At 50.4% G+C, this 16,969-nt stretch overlaps 1 protein-coding gene across 6 annotated transcripts in view; it reads right to left on the minus strand.

The window, feature by feature from the left end:
* Positions 1-16,969, minus strand: part of DHRS12 (dehydrogenase/reductase 12) — a 36,440-nt gene that overhangs the window by 3,361 nt on the left and 16,110 nt on the right. For all 6 annotated transcript variants that reach the window (XM_057707866.1, XM_057707868.1, XM_057707869.1 and 3 more), the window contains 3 exons: positions 3,703-3,764; positions 2,330-2,434; positions 824-914 (listed from right to left, as the gene is read on the minus strand). In XM_057707866.1, coding sequence (XP_057563849.1) covers positions 824-914; positions 2,330-2,434; positions 3,703-3,764 — 258 coding nt within the window. The remainder of the gene's footprint in view (positions 1-823; positions 915-2,329; positions 2,435-3,702; positions 3,765-16,969) is intronic.

Consider the following 16,969-nt stretch of genomic DNA (forward strand, 5'->3'; position numbering starts at 1 on the left):
TAAAGCGGCTTGCAGAAAGGTGACAGCATGTATATGAGCGAGCCTGCTTCCTACGATGCCATGGCTGGGCCCAGCCAGGATGTCCTGGCCCCTCTGTGCCTTGGTTTCCCCATCTGTAAATGGGCGTGATGCTAGTGCCCACCGCAGGGGGGCTGTGAGGATACACGTGTTGGTACCCACACAGCGCCGAGAGCAGCTCTGGGCTCTCTGGTGTCCCAGGGATGCGGTGGTGGCTGTTTTTGGTTCCCTTGCTCGGGGCAGAGGAAAGAGCCCCAGAGCCCAAGCGATTTGCCCGAGGTCACTGAGTCGGGAGGGACAGATCCCAAAGAGAGCTCTGCTCTCCTTCCCTGCTGCTCCAGCACGCTTCCAAAAAAATTCCACTTGTCTCCTTAGTGATTGTTATTGACCTTCGCGCAGTCAGTGTTTCCAGAAACCCTGGCAGTGGTGAGGTTTCCTGGCCTATCCCCACGTCCCCCGTGTCTCCCGTTGACTTCCCTCGGTCCCTCTCTCCCCCTTGTTCGTGCCTGTCTAATACCTAGTGTGGACCAGCTCCCTCTGTCCCGAGGGAGGGGCCCCCAGCTGCACCCCACCCCGGTGCCGCCCCCTCCCTCCGCCACGCGTGGGGCAAACTGACACCACCAGCTCTGCCTGTGAGGACCAGGCTTCTCCCCCTCCAGTCCCGGCCTGCCTCACGCACATGGAAACGAAGCCATCCCCCGTCCTCATGGTACCGGTTTTAGGTCATTCCTGGGGAGAGTCAGTCGTGCGGCTGCCCAAGATATTTTTAGATGAAACGTAGGCGGCATGGAAATGAAAGACCTACCTGGGGTGTCCACCCAGCCGGGATGCATGCACGAGAAGTGGATGGCCGGGTGCGCCCGGGCCCACTGCTCCGTCAGAACCACCTGCTGCCTCTGGAGATGGGTGAGGATGAACACATGGGAGCGGGAAGCGAGAGGGCGGCAGGTGTGCAGAGCCGGCCCCTCCCCCGCCTTGCCCACCCTTCCCCGCCCCCACCATGTCCGATTCCACCTTCCTCTGCCATCAGCTCTTTACTCAACAAGCTCTGGCTACGGCCCAGTGCTGCGTCCTGGCCCCTCCATCTGAGATGCAGATGGACCAGCACCAGGAGTGAAGGAACGCTACACGCCGCCTGGGGGCTTCCTCCCTCCTTCCCCCCCAGGAAATTACACCCAGCGCTTCCACTTTCCTAGTTGCTTGTGTTACCGTGTGTTGCCGGCCCCGCTCACGGTGTACCCCGGCCCCGCCCCGCGCAGGCGGGCACTGAGTGGGTGTCCGTGGACATGCGAAGGAACTCCTGCCTTGGAGAGTAGGAGCCATACTGGAGATGCCTAAAGAACACATCTGTTGCAAATGTCTTGAAAAATCACTAAGTAGCCCCACTTAAGCCTCAGCTGTGTGGAGGCCCCAGCCCGATCCCAGGGCAGTTTGATTATGTTTTGCAAAGAGCTCCATCTGGGCATCATTTACAGAGTGAGTGGCTGGTTCCCATGTTCCCTGGAAAAACTGTCAAGAAATATGGTTCCTTCAATTGTCAGGATCATGAGTCAGGAGAGGTAATCCACCAGGATCTGGTCTGGGTTCGGTGAGCAAAAGCAGGGCAGAGCCAGGGTGCACGGGGAGGGGGGGTGAGGTGGGGGAGGGGGCATTGCACAGGGCTACCCGCAGAGGCAGACCACACCGACAGCAGGGAAAGCTGGTGGGCGCTGCCAGCTTCACAAATGACGAGGGAGCCCAACCAGGTGACCTGGAGGGCAAGAACTGTGTTTGTGGAAGGTCTATAGCCGGCTTCTAAAAACAGCGGTGATAAGCTGAGACACGGCAGCGTGACGACACTTTCTGTTAAGACTGGGCATGAGATCTGGACCCCTGCCCTTGCATTTCCTCAGAAGTAATGCACATGGCCCTCAAAGGGAGCCCCGGAACCCAGCGTTGTTCCGGTGGCATCTGTCCAGCCAGTGGGCAGGGGCTGCCCAGGGAGAGAGGAGGGACTTCCTGGGTCCAGATTCCCTCTGCTGGGCTCCTGCTGTGAGGGCCGCCCGCACTCACCATTCTCTCTGTGAGTCAGAAACCAGGCAAGAGAGGTAGCAGCTTTTGCGGCTCCTCCTACCGGTGAGCTGAAGCCCCCCAGCCCCACCCCCTCCAGGCAGAGCTGTGCTGGGCTCCTGATGGAGAAGAGGATTCTCTCCCTGCTGGGGAACATTCAGGTGCTGCTGGGAATTACTAAGATCCAAATTAATGTGTATCCCAGAATAAGCCTCCTTGGAAAAGAGCCCAGGGGGCAGATTGAGAAACTCCGCTTGCTCACTTTGTTTTGTGCATAGACCATGGTGCCGTCGAACGCGGTCCTTTCTGACTGCAGGTCATCGGTGTTCAGTTTCTGAACCAGCATTCCTCCAGAGGAGACTGTTACCTGCAACAAATACAATGGAGATTTGTACAGAGAAGTTCGTGATGCCCTCCCATCCCTCCTCTCTGTCAAGCAGCGTACTGGTTTCTTGCAACAAATGATCACAAACTTAGTGGCTTATAAAGACGCAGGTGGATTCCCCCACTGGAAGCTCTGGCAGTCAGCAGTCTGAAATGGGTCTTCTGGGGCTAAAACCAAGGTGTCAGCAGACCTGCGTTCCTTCTGGCAGTTTGGGGGGAATTCGTTCCCTGCCTCCTCCAGCTTCTAGAGGTCACTTGCATGCCTTGGTCTGTGGTAGCACCACCCCGACCACCCCTGCTTCCACTGTCACGTCTCCTCCTCTGACTTTGGCCCGCTTCTCAGGAGCCCTGTGACTGCACTGGCCCACCTGGATAATCCACGATACCCTCCCCATCTCAGTGCCCTTGACTTAATCACATCTGCAGAGTCCCCTTTGCCATGTCAAGGTGACATAGTCACAGCGCCAGGAATTCTGGGGTGGGGGGAGGCCATTATTCTGCCTTCTGCAGCAGAGAGAAGGTGGCCTATGGAAACTGCCTTCTTCCTGACTTCTCTGATTTTTGTCATTTTAACCCATTAGCCAAACTCCATTAGCCTGTCCCCTCCCATTTGGGCAGCATGTTCTCCAGGAAGTGCACCCCTCCACCCACCCCTGACTGCCTGCCTCCCCCAGCTGCCCCTGCTCTTCAGAAGCCCCCTTTCCCAAAGTTTTGCCAACCCTCGGATAACACCAGGAAGAAGCCTGCAGTGAGGGCTAGGCTCTCTGCATGGCTCTGCCTCCCTTTTCACAGGGAATTCGTGTGCCATGGGTGGGCAGCTGCCACCCAGCCGGGACACGAGGCAGGAGCAGGGGAGGTGGAGGGACCCCTGAAAGCAGGGAGAGGCAGGATTGACAGCCTCTCCCAGGAAGTCTCTACTGCCAGAACCAGCGAGCATCCTGGAATCTCAGGCCATGCCTCGTGAGCTCCACAAGTACATGTGTCCTCGGGATGAAGCCCCAGGCTGACCCTCACCTTGACCTGGCTCCCTCCCCGCTGCGTCGGCTCCTCCCTAGAGCCACCTGGACGCCATGTGGTCCGGCATACCGCCACTGGCTCTCAGGTCATCAAACAGAAGGCCCACGGACCCAGGGGACAGAATATGGCTCTCCCCATGGACGTGGACAGCATGGCCCCCTTGGGATGGGATGACTGATGTCCCATCAGGAACAAAGTCGTTTACTTAACGAGACATCCCCAAAGTCAACTCACCACTCTGGGGTCGTGTTCTTTCTCCAACACAGGGATCAGGGCAGTCGTGAGAACATACACACCTGGGGAGGCACAGAGCATTCGTGAGGGGGGCGTGGGGCCATCTGGTGCCGTGGGACCCCTCCTCTCAGGTGGCCCTGGGGTGGTGGTGAGGTGGCACCGTTCACCCGCATCCTCCAGGTGAGCGGCAAGTGGCTGCCTGAGCCGCAGTCTCCTCCTCTCGGAGGGGGTCTCATCCGAACACTGGACCAGCCCCGTGTGGCTACTCCTCACTGTCCTGTCCCTTCTCCAGCTTCATCGGGATTTCCTTCCCCCAGGATGGTTACAAAGATGCCTTAGAACCTCAGGGACTGAGACAATAAGATGTCCACACCAGAGGAAGGGAAAAAGCAAACGGCACAACAGTCTGTGAGCCCACTTTGCGGAGAAAAAAAATGCACATAGACACGTGTTCATTATGTCCAGTGTGTGCAGGGAAAACCCTGAACAGGAAATGTGAAATGCAGCAACACTGCTTAGGCCCCAAGGGTGGGATTAAGTAAAGCGCTTGCTTCCTTTGCTGGGCATTTCTGTACGGTTTGAATTTGAATATGTGCACAATGAGCACGTATTTGTATGATTATTTCTGCAATCATAAAAACTATATATAAAAACTATATATATAACATTTTTAACGAAATGAGAAAAATATTGTTGAAGTGTATTTGACATGGAAAGGTATTCACAGTATTTGGAATGAGATGTTACAAAACGGCAGGAAGAACAGAATCCCACTTTTGTGAGGAAAGATGGGTCAAAATGAAGAAAAAGTATCTGCAAGGATGCTATTTTGGTACACATCTCTGAGTGGGCAATTATTGTTTCTATGTTCTTATGCTTCTCTGTTTTTTATTTTTTTCAAACAATGAACAAATATTACCTTGTGTTAAGGGGTGAGGGGGACTTAAATGAAAGCCCTGGGCTCTTTTCTGGGCCACTCCTCAGAGTTTCTGCCCCACCAGCTCTGCCCATCACCTTAAGCCCAGCCCTGCCCATGCCCGGCCCCGCACCCAAGCTCACAGGAGCAGCCTGGCATCACGGAAAGGGCACAGCAGGGAGCCAGGAGCCTGGATTTGAGTCCTGGCTGGCACCTGCCGGCGGTGTGACCGTGGACAGGTCGGCAAAGCATTTCAGCCTTGGTTTCTTTACTTGTGAAAGGGAGACAACAGCTGACCAGCCCACCTCCTAGGATCAGAGGGTCTAGTGGTGAAATAAAAATGTGCATGTGGACTGGAGGGCTCTGTGCGCACTGGTGGTTCCCATTTCATCATCATCATCATTATTATTATTACTATTATTAGCGATTCTCAGTTGTGCCTTTCACCCCACACAGCATCCTTAGTTTTCTGCACCCCAACTTGTTGTGGAAGGGGCCGACCTCATTAGCATTCGTGGATTTTAAAAGTCTGGTGAACACTGGGTCTCTGACAGCTGTTCACCATCATGCAGTGGCCTTGAACACTTTCTTTGCATTCACTGCTGGTGACTTTCTCTGTGATTTAATTTGCGAGACGTAGAAAGGACTTCTGCCAAAAGCTATCAGCCCCATCAACCTGCCATGACGGATTGTCATAAGCGACTCCTTGGCAGAAAGGAAATGAGAGCTGGAAGCAGGTTCCGTGCCGCAGGCCTGCACCCCCTCCTCTGAGAGGCCCTGTGCTTCCCTCCCGGAGCCCAGGCTGGGCCAAGGGCCGGCCCTGCTGACCCCGCTGGCCGGGCACACCTCCAGGATGGATGAGAGCTGGGGTAGCGCCTCTGCGCCTCTCCCCCTACCCAAGAGACAGTGGTGTGTTTTGTTTTCTACTTCATCCTCTGAGAGAATATACCCGTATCAATTTAGATGCTAACAGAGTCACCTGCAGGAAGATTAGCTGCATCACTCATCCCTACCAAATACTCTCACCTGTAGGGCACAGTCAGGTAGTAGGTGGTTTTTTAAAACTCCTGGAGAAACTGCAGTTTTTAGCAACAGGCCTTCCAGGGCCTTTTCTATCTCTAAAAAAAAGAAATCTCCCTCATTCCACGTCCACAAAACGGGCCCTCCCCAACCTTGCTCCCCAGGCCCACCCACTCCCCCAAAGCAGATCTGAGCCACCGTGTGCTTCTGTATGCTTTTCACCTCCTAGGTCTCCAGCTTTAACATTTCAAAGCACATATGTCACTCTTCACACGCAGCAAACATTTCTCCTCCCTGAGAAGGAGGTGAAGTCTCTCTCTTTCCGGCCACAAGCGATTTATAATCCTCCAGCCTCCCAGCTGGCTTTCTGAGGCCCTTCCTGTGTACCCTCAGCGTCTTTTCAGACCAGCAAAAAGAAACAGAAGAAAAATCTGCTACAGGGCCAGGATAACTTCCTTGTTCCTGCTCCCTTCTGCCTGTAAAATGTCTCGCCTTGTACAGCTCTTTGAGGTGCCCATCTATTGCTAGTCTGATGCTCCCCTATTTAGGAATCTCTGAATAAAGCCAATAAGACCTTTAAAAACATCGGCTAAGTTAATAACATAAAAATATATAAGTAATATGTATGTGCATATTTATATATTTTTTAATTAAAAGAATCGGAATTAAGAGAATCCCAGGGGCTTCCCTGGTGGAGCAGTGGTTAAGAATCCACCTGCCAATGCAGGGGACATGGGTTCGAGCCCTGGTCCAGGAAGATCCCACATGCCGCAAAGCAACTAACCCCATGCACCACAACTACTGAGCCTGCACTCTAGAGCCTGTGAGCCACAAAGATTGAGCCCACGTGCCACAACTACTGAATCCCGCGCCTAGAGCCTGTGCTCCTCAACAAGAGAAGCCACAGCAATGAGAAGCCTGTGCACCACAACAAAGAGTAGCCCCCGCTTGCCGCAGCTAGTGAAAGCCCACCCACAGCAACAAAGACCCAATGCAGCCAATCAATCAGTAAAATTTAAACAACAAAAAAGAGAATCCCAAAGAGGTTCTGTGATGTTTCCAAGTTCCCAGCAAGTCCACGCAGAGCAGAAAACAGATGGCAAATCTCCCTTTTCTTGAGTCATTAAACCACAGAGCCCCAACCGACTCCGGTGCCAAGGGAACAGGAATGAATCCCATGGTCTGCAAGTCACTGCCCCCTTAGGATGGACTTGGCACCAGGGGCTCCTCGCCCAGCTCACAGATCCTACCATGGGCCTGCTGTTCCCACGGGCGCCAGGGCCACTCTTCTGCCCCAAAGCCCTTCATCATTCCAGGCGCCCAGCCAAATTAAGCAGAAAACTCCTGGGCCTGGCGTAGTAGACTTCTTCTGGAGATGTGCCCCCTCCCTTCCCCTTAAGGGTGGGCCCTGCATCCTGTCTGTAACACCACCACCTAACTGAGTCGTGACCCTAGGCCAAGCACTGTGTTTCAGCCACGCGACCTCGGCCCCGCGGGCAGAGCAGACTGAGTTAGGGGTGACACCTGACCCACGCTGTGCCAGTCAGCCCCTCCCCATGAGAGCGTGGACCCAGGACCGCTGGTTCAGGGCTGCCATATTTGGCCCACGTGCACAGAGGAGCAGCGAGAGCCTCTGCCTGCAGAGGTGGGGAAAGCCGGGATGGAGTCTGTGGGCAACAGTCCCAGAGAAACAGGAAAAGGGCACCCCAGCTCCTCACGCTCTCCTGGCCTGTTCCCGGTGCTCCCACAGCCCAGCTGTGCCTCAGCCGCTGTTCTATGAAGGCTGCCCTTGCCTCCCCACCGTGAATCAATTTTGTTTAGTTGGCTTGAGTGGGTTTCTCTTCCTTGTACCCAGACAATCTCTAAGACACTGGGCTTGGTCTTAGCTAGAAAAATCCACCAGTTCACCTGTGCTCATCAGCTAATAAGAATATCCCTGGAAATGTGCAGGCAGCGCCCTGCTGGAACGGCTGTGGGTGCTTTGGTCATTCCTATCTCAGTGTGAACCAGCTCTGTAACTTCCAATCCTCCAAGACTGACTAGCTAAGATGAGGGACATGTGGGGGATTCAGAGCTCTGATGGGGGGGGGGGGGGAGGAGAAGCTATTTTAGCATCTGGGCTCCAGGGCGAGGGCAGGCCGGAGTGTAAGGAAGACACCTTCAGCCATGGGCTAACGTGCCCAAGCTGAGTCCTGCTCCCAGTAATAAGGAAAATAATTCATTCTCTCATTATCATTGTGACTCATTAGTATTTTCAATTTACACAACGCCTTCCTTCCAAGGAACTCATTATGTCGATGGAGGTTCATTTATGAGAAAGAGATTTGGGAGTGGAATTTATGTTGGACACAGTCTTCTAAATATGGCAACAAGGACCTTTATGACATAGGTACATGACATGAAGCAAATCTCTCTCTATAAGCTAATTAGTAAGGGATGTTAAACTGTGTCAAGCCGGGCAATGCTGAAGGAGAGGTGCGAGTACTCTTAAAACGCTCCTGAAATCACATTTCCAGCCAAATATTAAACTCTTGGTGCTCCTGAAATCATACGATATGGTGGGTAGATATATTTTAATAGCATTAAAATTATTGTTTGATGAGAAGAACATACTGCAGTGTTCACATTTAGCTTAGGAGAACTCATCAGAGTTTCTGTTAAGAAACCTCCACGGCCAGCTTGAATTAAAGCCACTTTGGTTACTAAGTGGGTATATGTGGGTATATGCGTCTACCAACGGCACTACCTGCCGGAGAAAATAATTGTCCCTCCACCCCTGGGAAGTTACTGGTGTAAATTTTAAAGGAGCAGACAGCTGCCTGGTGAATACCACTTGGTACTTCTCCCATTGATACAATAACACAAACATCCCATAGCGAGCCCAGGTGACTCACACACTGACTTTACAAATTACGCAAAGACCACGTCAGAGATCATGCTACCTGGGGAAGCCGGCAGCACAGAGTCCCAGAGACAATGAGGCAGTAAGAGGCGTTGGAGTCATCCGTGTCTCTCGGTCTGGGGTCAGACAGCGGTGAGGGGGAGCCAGAGCTTTCCCTTGGCCCCCAAGCTCAACTCCCCGCTCTTCCAGTTCCACTCGCTAAATGCCAGACCCAGTGCTAAGTACGAGGGATACTGTGGGAGCTCCCTGGCCGCAGGGTGTTCACCAGGCGTTAACAGGTTATTATGTAATTGAAGCTACACCCACAACGAGGTCAGTGCTGTGCGGAGCAGGCTGTCCTGAGCACATGGGGTGGGGTGGGGGTGGCGTTGGGGCCGTATTAGCAGTGAGGTGACACCTGAGTTAAGACTTAGAGGCGAGAGAGGCAGGGATAAGCTGGCAGAGTGCTAGGAGAGGGCAGGGATGGGAAGGAGGGTGTCCAGGCGTGGAGCACAGTCTGTGCCAAGAGCCCGGGGGTGGGAGGGCCCACTCAAGGGTGGCTGACGCCGTGGGCAGGTGGAGAGGGTTGTTTAAACGTGGGAATGGACATCTGTGAGCTCTGGGGGGAACGGGCCACCTGAGAGGAGGGGGGGAGCCCTGGCACCTGTCTTGGGCTCCAGGTCACCCACAAAAGTGAAAATGCTGTCGCTTCCTTGTCCTCCCCAGGCCATCCAAGGTCTGCGCCTCAGGGTGCGACAGCGGAACCAGTGTTTCTGGTGCAAGACGACTGATTCGCTCCCTGCTGCCACATCCGAGAGGGAGACTGATGATATTACACCTGGGACACAAGGAAAGAGCCTGCTTTCCAGCAGGGAGAGTGTGGGCTCATTAAAAGCATGAAGGTGCTTAATTGGGGTTTTGTTTTTAAAATACCCCAAATGGGTGCATGGTAGAACTGCTGTGAGTAGCTCTCCTTTAAAAACACCCATGGAATTCCAGCCAGATCATCAGGCAAGGTCCTGGGCCCCCAGGCCAGGATGGGGCCAGGCACCTCACTGCCTCCCTGGATTGGGGCCAGTGCTTCTTGGCCGGGAGAGTAGGAACAGTGGTCCCCACAGGGCCGCGGGAGAGATCGCCCGGGCCCGGGTGCTGCAGCCACTCAGACCCCACCCCAGAGTGGCAGGCAGGCAGGTGGGCAGGCCCATTGTGGCCCAGGGGCTCAACTCTGGAAGGTGTTTCTGCCTCATCCAAACCAGGCTCAAAGGCTGGCAGAAAACCAAAGCCAATGGGCAAATGATCTCTGACTTTTGGGTTTATCCATTCTGTCCTCAGGAGGACCACACAGGCCCCCTCAGTGCAGTTTTAGACCAAGAGCCCCACCCTGGGCTCCAAAGTCCTCCTGGAGGCCAAGGGGTCCTAACTTGTAGCTTCAGGATTTCCAGACCCCACTGGTCTCCCCTGGTGCCTGAAATCTGGCCTCCTTACCCCCAATCTATCAATCCTCTGGGTGAAAATGTCTTGAGAATGAGAGGACTGATGAGCTGGGGCTTGCCCTAGAAGATATTAAAATGTATGTGCATAGTTAGAATAGTGTGGTCGTGATAATAAAGGATAGATCAGTGGGACACACTAGAGCTTGGAAAGAGAAGCAACTTAATGAGAATTTGGTATATGATGAAGATGGCATCACAACGCAAAAGAAAGATTACACAATAAATAAGCAGAGCTGTGACACTGCTATTCAAAAGTGTAAGAAAGAGGAGAAAGGGTCCTGACCTCCCTAATGCCGAAATAACTTCCAATGGATGAACAAGCTAAATAAGAGAAAATGTTATAAGGAAATAGGGGTAAGTGTTTAGAGTAACCAGCATTTTTTTAACCATAAAAATGAATAAATCAGTCTCAATAATAAATATACAGCCTGACTAATAAAAATTTAAACTTCTATGTGGCAAACCAAAGCACCAAAAACAGAATTAAAAGGTAATTTGGGGGACTTCCTAGATGGCACAGTGGTTAAGAATCTGCATGCCAATTCAGGGGACAGGGGTTTGATCCCTGCTCCAGGAAGATCCCACATGCCGCGGAGCAACAAAGCCCATGTGCCGCAACTATTGAGCCCATGTGCCACAACTACTGAAGCCCACGTGCCTAGAGCCCATGCTTTGCAGCAAGAGAGGCCACCACAATGAGGAGCCCGCGCACCACAATGAAGAGTAGCTCCTTCTCTCCTCAATTAGAGAAAGCCTGTGTGCAGCAATGAAGACCCAACACAGCCAATAAAATAAATAAATTTATTTTTAAAAAAAAGTAATTTGGGACTTCCCTGGTGGCGCAGTGGTTATGAATCCACCTGCCAATGCAGGGGACACAGGTTTGAGCCCTGGAAGATCCAATACGCCACGGAGCAGCTAAGCCCTTGTGCCACAACTACTGAGCCCATGTGCTGCAACTACTGAAGTCCGAGTGCCTAAAGCCTGTGCTCCACAACAAGAGAAGCTACTGCAGTGAGAAGCCTCACACCACAACAAAGAGTAGCCCCTGCTCACCACAACTAGAGAAAGCCTGTGCAAAGCAACAAAGACCCAACTACTGAGCCTGCACTCGAGAGCCCGTGAGCCATAACTGTTGAGCCCAAGTGCCACAGCTACTGAAGCCCGAGTGCCTAGAGCCTGTGCTCTGAAACAAGAGAAGCCACCATGAGAAGCCTGTGCACTGCAACAAAGAGTAGCCCCCTCTCTCCGCAACTAGAGAAAGCCCCCAAGCAGCAACGAAGACCCAACACAGCCAATAAATAAATAAATTAATTAATTAATTAATTTTAAAAACATAATCTGTTAAACTGGGCTGGGGTGAGGGGGGGCAAGGCACTTGTGATAAATGTGCCAAAGAAGGCTTATAAACCAACAGTTTAAAAGACGATAATCACAACAGAGGGCTTCCTAGGTGGCACAGTGGATGAGAATCCTCCTGCCAATGCAGGGGACATGGGTTTGATCCCTGCTCCAGGAAGATCCCACATGCCGCGGAGCAACTAAGCCCGTGCGCCACAACTACTGAGCCTGTGCTTTAGAGTCCATGAGCCACAACTATTGAGCGCATGTGCTACAACTACTGAAGTCCATGTGCCTAGAGCCTGTGCTCCACAACAAGAGAAGCCACAGCAATGAGGAGCCTGCGCACCACAACGAAGAGTAGCTCCCACTCACTGCAACTAAAAAGAAAGCCCATGCACAGCAAAAAAAGACCCAACACAGCCAATAAAATAAATAAATAAACTTATTTAAAAAAATGATAATCACAATAGAAAAATGGGCAAAGGGCATGAACAGACAACTCACAAAAGAAATACAGGTGGCCACTAGACAACCACCACCGCCAAATTCAATGTCACTAATAACCAAAGAAACGCAAAGAAAACTAAGATGCCAGGTTTCATCTGTCAGTTTTGTGAAGATCATTCTCTTGGAAATGATGGGAGAGACGCAGAGTTTTTTGGGATAGGGAGAGAGAAGCACAAGAATGCTGGTGGGAATATAAATTGCTACAGTCTCTCTGGAGGGCAATTTGGTTAATGTGTATCAAAGGTCTTAAAAATGCTCACCAACTAGATGTCTGTAATTTCACTCCTAGGAATCCAACCTAAGGCAATAACCAAAGATACACACAAAAATGTATGTACAAAAGTACTCGTGGAATCATTTTCAACAGTGAGAAGTTGGAAACAAGCTAAATATCCCCACAGTAGGGGATTAACATAGTAAATTATGGCACACTTATAGAATATACTCTAAATAGAAGTAAGATTTTAAAGAATGTTCAATGACATGAGAAAACATCTATAATATAATGTTAAATGGAAAAACACAGGACTTAGTATTTATAGTGTGGCTCCTACCAGGAGTAGGGGACACAGAAAAAGGCTGGAGAAAATAAACCAAGAGTGTTAATGGTGGTTTTATCTTAATGATGGAATTACAGGAGAGTTTCAGTTTCCCTTGGATATTTTTATTTCCCTATTTTCTGAAAGAATACACATTTTTCTTATGATTAGAAAAAAAAGTGGGCTTCCTTGGTGGTGCAGTGGTTAAGAATTCCCCTGCCAATGCAAGGCACACGGGTTTGAACCCTGGTCAGGGAAGATCCCACATGCCACGGAGCAACTAATCCCATGAGCCACAATTATTGAGCCCATGTGCCACAACTACTGAAGCCCGTGCACCTAGAGCCCGTGCTCCGCAACAAGAGAAGCCACCGCAGTGAGAAGCCTGCACACTGCAGCAAAGCATAGCCCCTGCTCACCACAACTAGAGAAAGCCCGTGAGCCGCAACGAAGACCCAACACAGCCATAAATAAATAAAACAAACAAACAAACAAACAAATAAATCTTTTTTAAAGAAAAAGAAAAAATTGATCCTGAATAAACACCTCCTCCCTGCCCTGCCCCCACATACAAAGTCCTAGGAGGGCACCTGCTAAAATGAGCACAGATTCTTGATTTACTGAGCTGTGAGCTGCAACCCAGAAAGGAGTGTCGCCTAAGGGAATGAGAGAAAGAAGACAAATATTTGGAGGGAAGGAACAGAGGAGGTGTGAGGAAGGGAACTGGGAATGGTCCAGAATGTGGGATGCTGCTGAAGCCGTACCGGTTTTGCTGGGACCCTGATAACGCTCCAGCATCCAGTTGTTCAGTCGTTTGAAGAGATCACAGGGGCTTGGGCACCTTGGGGCCAGACTTCAAAGTGGGAGAAGGATACCTAATGGAGCGCTCTGATGTAGATGGACAGCAGCCCTCTCCTGTTCTCCCTCCTCCTCCATCTTCCTCTCTTCTTCCATAGGGGAGAGTTGATGGGGAGAAAATTCTAGAACAACGATGGGGGTGAGGAACAATGGGAATGCCAATGAGACACGGAGGTGGGCTGTTTGCCTTTTCTTTTGTGACTACTGCCAGCTTCCCAATTTCACCCAGAACCAGGTGGGCTCAGAGAAAGCTTGAAATCTGGTCAAGGGTTCTTCACGGGGCCACCTTCTCTCACCCCAAGAGGCTCCCCTGGACAGCAAGGCTGCCGTCTCTCCGTCCACAGCCTCTGTGCACTCCACTATCCTTGGAACAGTGGAAGGACTCTCCCCGGCCTCTGCACAGCACAGTACAGAAGGTGCCTCTGCATTCACTCCTCGCCAACTGATACTTCTGAGCACCTACTATTATCAGGTCTGAGCAGGGTGACCCGAGATCTAAGCTGGAGAGAAGACAGTGCCCCTTCTAGGAGCGCACGGATTACCAAGGAGGGCACCTCGAATCAATCATAATAAAGAGTCTGCTTCTTACCAAGAAACAGACTCACCGTGCTGAGACCTATGATACTTTCCTATCTTTTCGGTTTTCCTTATATATTTTCACATCCAGTAAAATTCTGTGTGTGTGTGTATAGCTCTATGAGCTTTTGAAGATGCACACAATTGGGTAACTCTACGCATTAGATTGTGGTGTGATTCACAACCATTCCATTACCCCAAATATTCCCCCACAGTCACCTACTCCTTTTGCGGTCACACCCTCCTCCCACCCTTAACCGCCAGCAACCACTGATCTGTTCTCAGTCCCCACAGCTTTGCCTTTTCCAGAATGTCACATAAACAGAATCATACAATGCAACCTTTTGAGTCTGGCTTGACTTTCGCCAGTGCATTTAAGATCCAGCCACATTGCTGCAAACATCAATATTTTGTTCCTTTTTATTGCAGAATAGCATGCCGATGTATGGAAGCGCCACAGTTTATTCACCAGGTGAAGGTCATCTAGGCTGCTTCCAGCTTGGGTTGATTATGAATAAAAATAAAGCAACTATAAACATGCGTAGTGCATGATTTTGCGTGAACACGTCCTCTTAGGTAAATAACTTACAAATCCTTTAATCCTCACCTCTAGCCTATAAAGTTATCCGGATCTCCATTTTACAGAATGGGAATGTGAGGCTTGGGGAGGTTTAAGTAATTTGCATATAGTCACGTACCCGGAGGAACTGAATTACCCACCCAGTGGGTCAGCTCAAAACGGACTGAGCTCCTGGTAAGGGCCAGGCAGTGCCTGCACTCAGTGATTCATGCCCTATGCCAGAAACCACCTATCAAAGGGTGACCTCTATGGTGCTAAGACAGGGTCACAGAGGATGCTCTGGGAGCCAAGAGGAGGAGCACTGGCCAAGCTCCAGGCTAGGGGTGCTCCCAGCCAAGTCACGGAGGAGACGTGAAAGTGAACCAGGAAGGGCTAATTCCAGGCACAGAAGACGTAGGGACAAAAGCACGGAGGTATCCTGCTGGTGGCAGCTTCCAAAAATAATGGGCTGACTGGCAGAGGACCCATGTTGGGAAATCATGGAAGAAGGTTTGGACAGGTAGGGGAGGTACCGTTACAAAGGACTTCAATTCCAGGTTAAGAAATTTGGATGTTACAACAATATTAGCTGGCATTTCTATAATGCTTACTATTCCCAGGTACTGCATCTCTCTGGGAATCCTGAAGGTTTGAGAGCTGGAAGGAGGTTTTAGGAGCCAAATGGTGCATAGGTAAAGCTCAGGGTAAGGCTTATTGACAAATAAGGATGCCTGGCACCAAACACATTCAGTGTCTGAAGGCACATTCTACCCTGGAATTACTGTTCTCTGCTTTCCTGGGGTTAGGACCCCAGCTCCCTTCACAGATGAAAGGAGAACTTAACCATATGGTTACTGATATTGTATCTGATTTCCCCCATGGACCAGGAGTCCCTATAATTTCTGAATCCTTGTCACTGACCACAGGGTCCAGCTTACAGCGTGTTCTATAAATGTTTATTAAACAAACAAGATATTTTGTTCATTAAATATTTGGGGTTAATAATTACCACATCAAACTCAGATGACCCATTTCCAAAGACTTACAATGTAATAAAATAGACCCTTGTCGTAGATTATTGTTTGACAATACTCACCCCCTCTTCCCCACTTTCCTGGGAGGAGATTGTTTCCCTGACTCTTGATTTTGGGCTCTATGAAATGACTTGTGTTGGTCAGTTGGAAGTTAGCAGATATGAAGCAAGCAGTGGCTTGCAATGTGCTTGCATACTTGGGCTTCTGCTATTGCTACTGGAACATACTCTGGCCAGCCTAATGGTCCAAGGAGGATGCAAGAATTTGGAACATAATGCAGACCCAACTTGCTACTTAGAGATACCCCACTGAGCTCAGCTGACATTAGCCCACCCAGTAGACCTGCATAAGAGTCAACAAGAAAAACATGTTTATTACTGTATGCCTCAGAGATTTGGGAGTTGTTTGTTATGTAGCAAGAGCAGACAGATACAACCCTATAGCGAAAATGCACCAACTATAATTTTGTTGTCCTTTATTTAGGAAGGTGAGTCCCAGACTCTGGTTTCAAACTACTTCTGATCCTGCTTCCTTGTTTGTGAAATTTGTAAAGTTGTTATGAGGACTGAATGAGATAATCCAAGAAAAACACTTAGCAGAGCCCCAGGCACATGGAAAGCATTTAAGTGTATGCCATTATTACTATTATTATCATTATTAGTAGTAGGGTTTTTCTGGACCCTGGGTCCCTGCTTTAAACAGCAGTTACCATTGGGTGTGAAGCTATGCCAATGAGTAGAAAGCTCCAAATAACAGAATGTGAAGTGACGGAACATTTACTGCACACGGATATATGTATGTGTCCTTCCAAAATGACCTCAGCTGAACTTCCCCACCTCCTGCCAAAGAGCTAAGGCACCACGGCCTGTTTATTACAGTCAATTAACTGATGACACAGCTGTCCTGGAGGAGGTGGACGGCGTCCTCGCCTTGTGTCCCGTGGGTGAGAGGGGCTGAGGTGTGGGTGAGAATTGTAAGCGGCTGATGCTCAGACTGTGGCCGGCTGCCAGCACAGCACTCAGCGAAGCACCGCGCCCCTCATCTGTCTTCACTCTTCACGGACTCTTAATGCCACTGAATGCTAACAGGCAAAATGCATATGATTTGAGAAGACCCAGAACATAGGGGTGAGAACAGCAACCAAACAGAATCTGTCTCATGAGATCACTTCACCTCCACGCGTCGTCTCCCTACAAACCTACCCCATGCAGTTCATTTTTGTCCCCCAGGAGAGTAAGCTATGAAAAGCTCTCCACCCCAACAAAAGGAGAGGGAGAATGATTTCCAAACTTGATCTAACTCAGGTACTATGATATCTTCACAAAGAGCCACATGGAGCCATGGGCTCTGATGGTATTTCACTAATCCTCCACCTTGCAAACCCTTAGGATCTGGTGATAAATTCTGCAGAGACTGGTGTTGTCCTGTCCTCAGAGTATCAGGAATCTACTGATGTTTGGCTGGGGACTGGATGTATTTCTAGAGGCCAAACTGAATCTTAGAAAATAGAAAACAACCTAACCCGTGTTACATAATCAGC

Source organism: Hippopotamus amphibius, chromosome 14 (genome assembly GCF_030028045.1).
Source record: "Hippopotamus amphibius kiboko isolate mHipAmp2 chromosome 14, mHipAmp2.hap2, whole genome shotgun sequence".
Taxonomy (NCBI): domain Eukaryota; kingdom Metazoa; phylum Chordata; class Mammalia; order Artiodactyla; family Hippopotamidae; genus Hippopotamus; species Hippopotamus amphibius.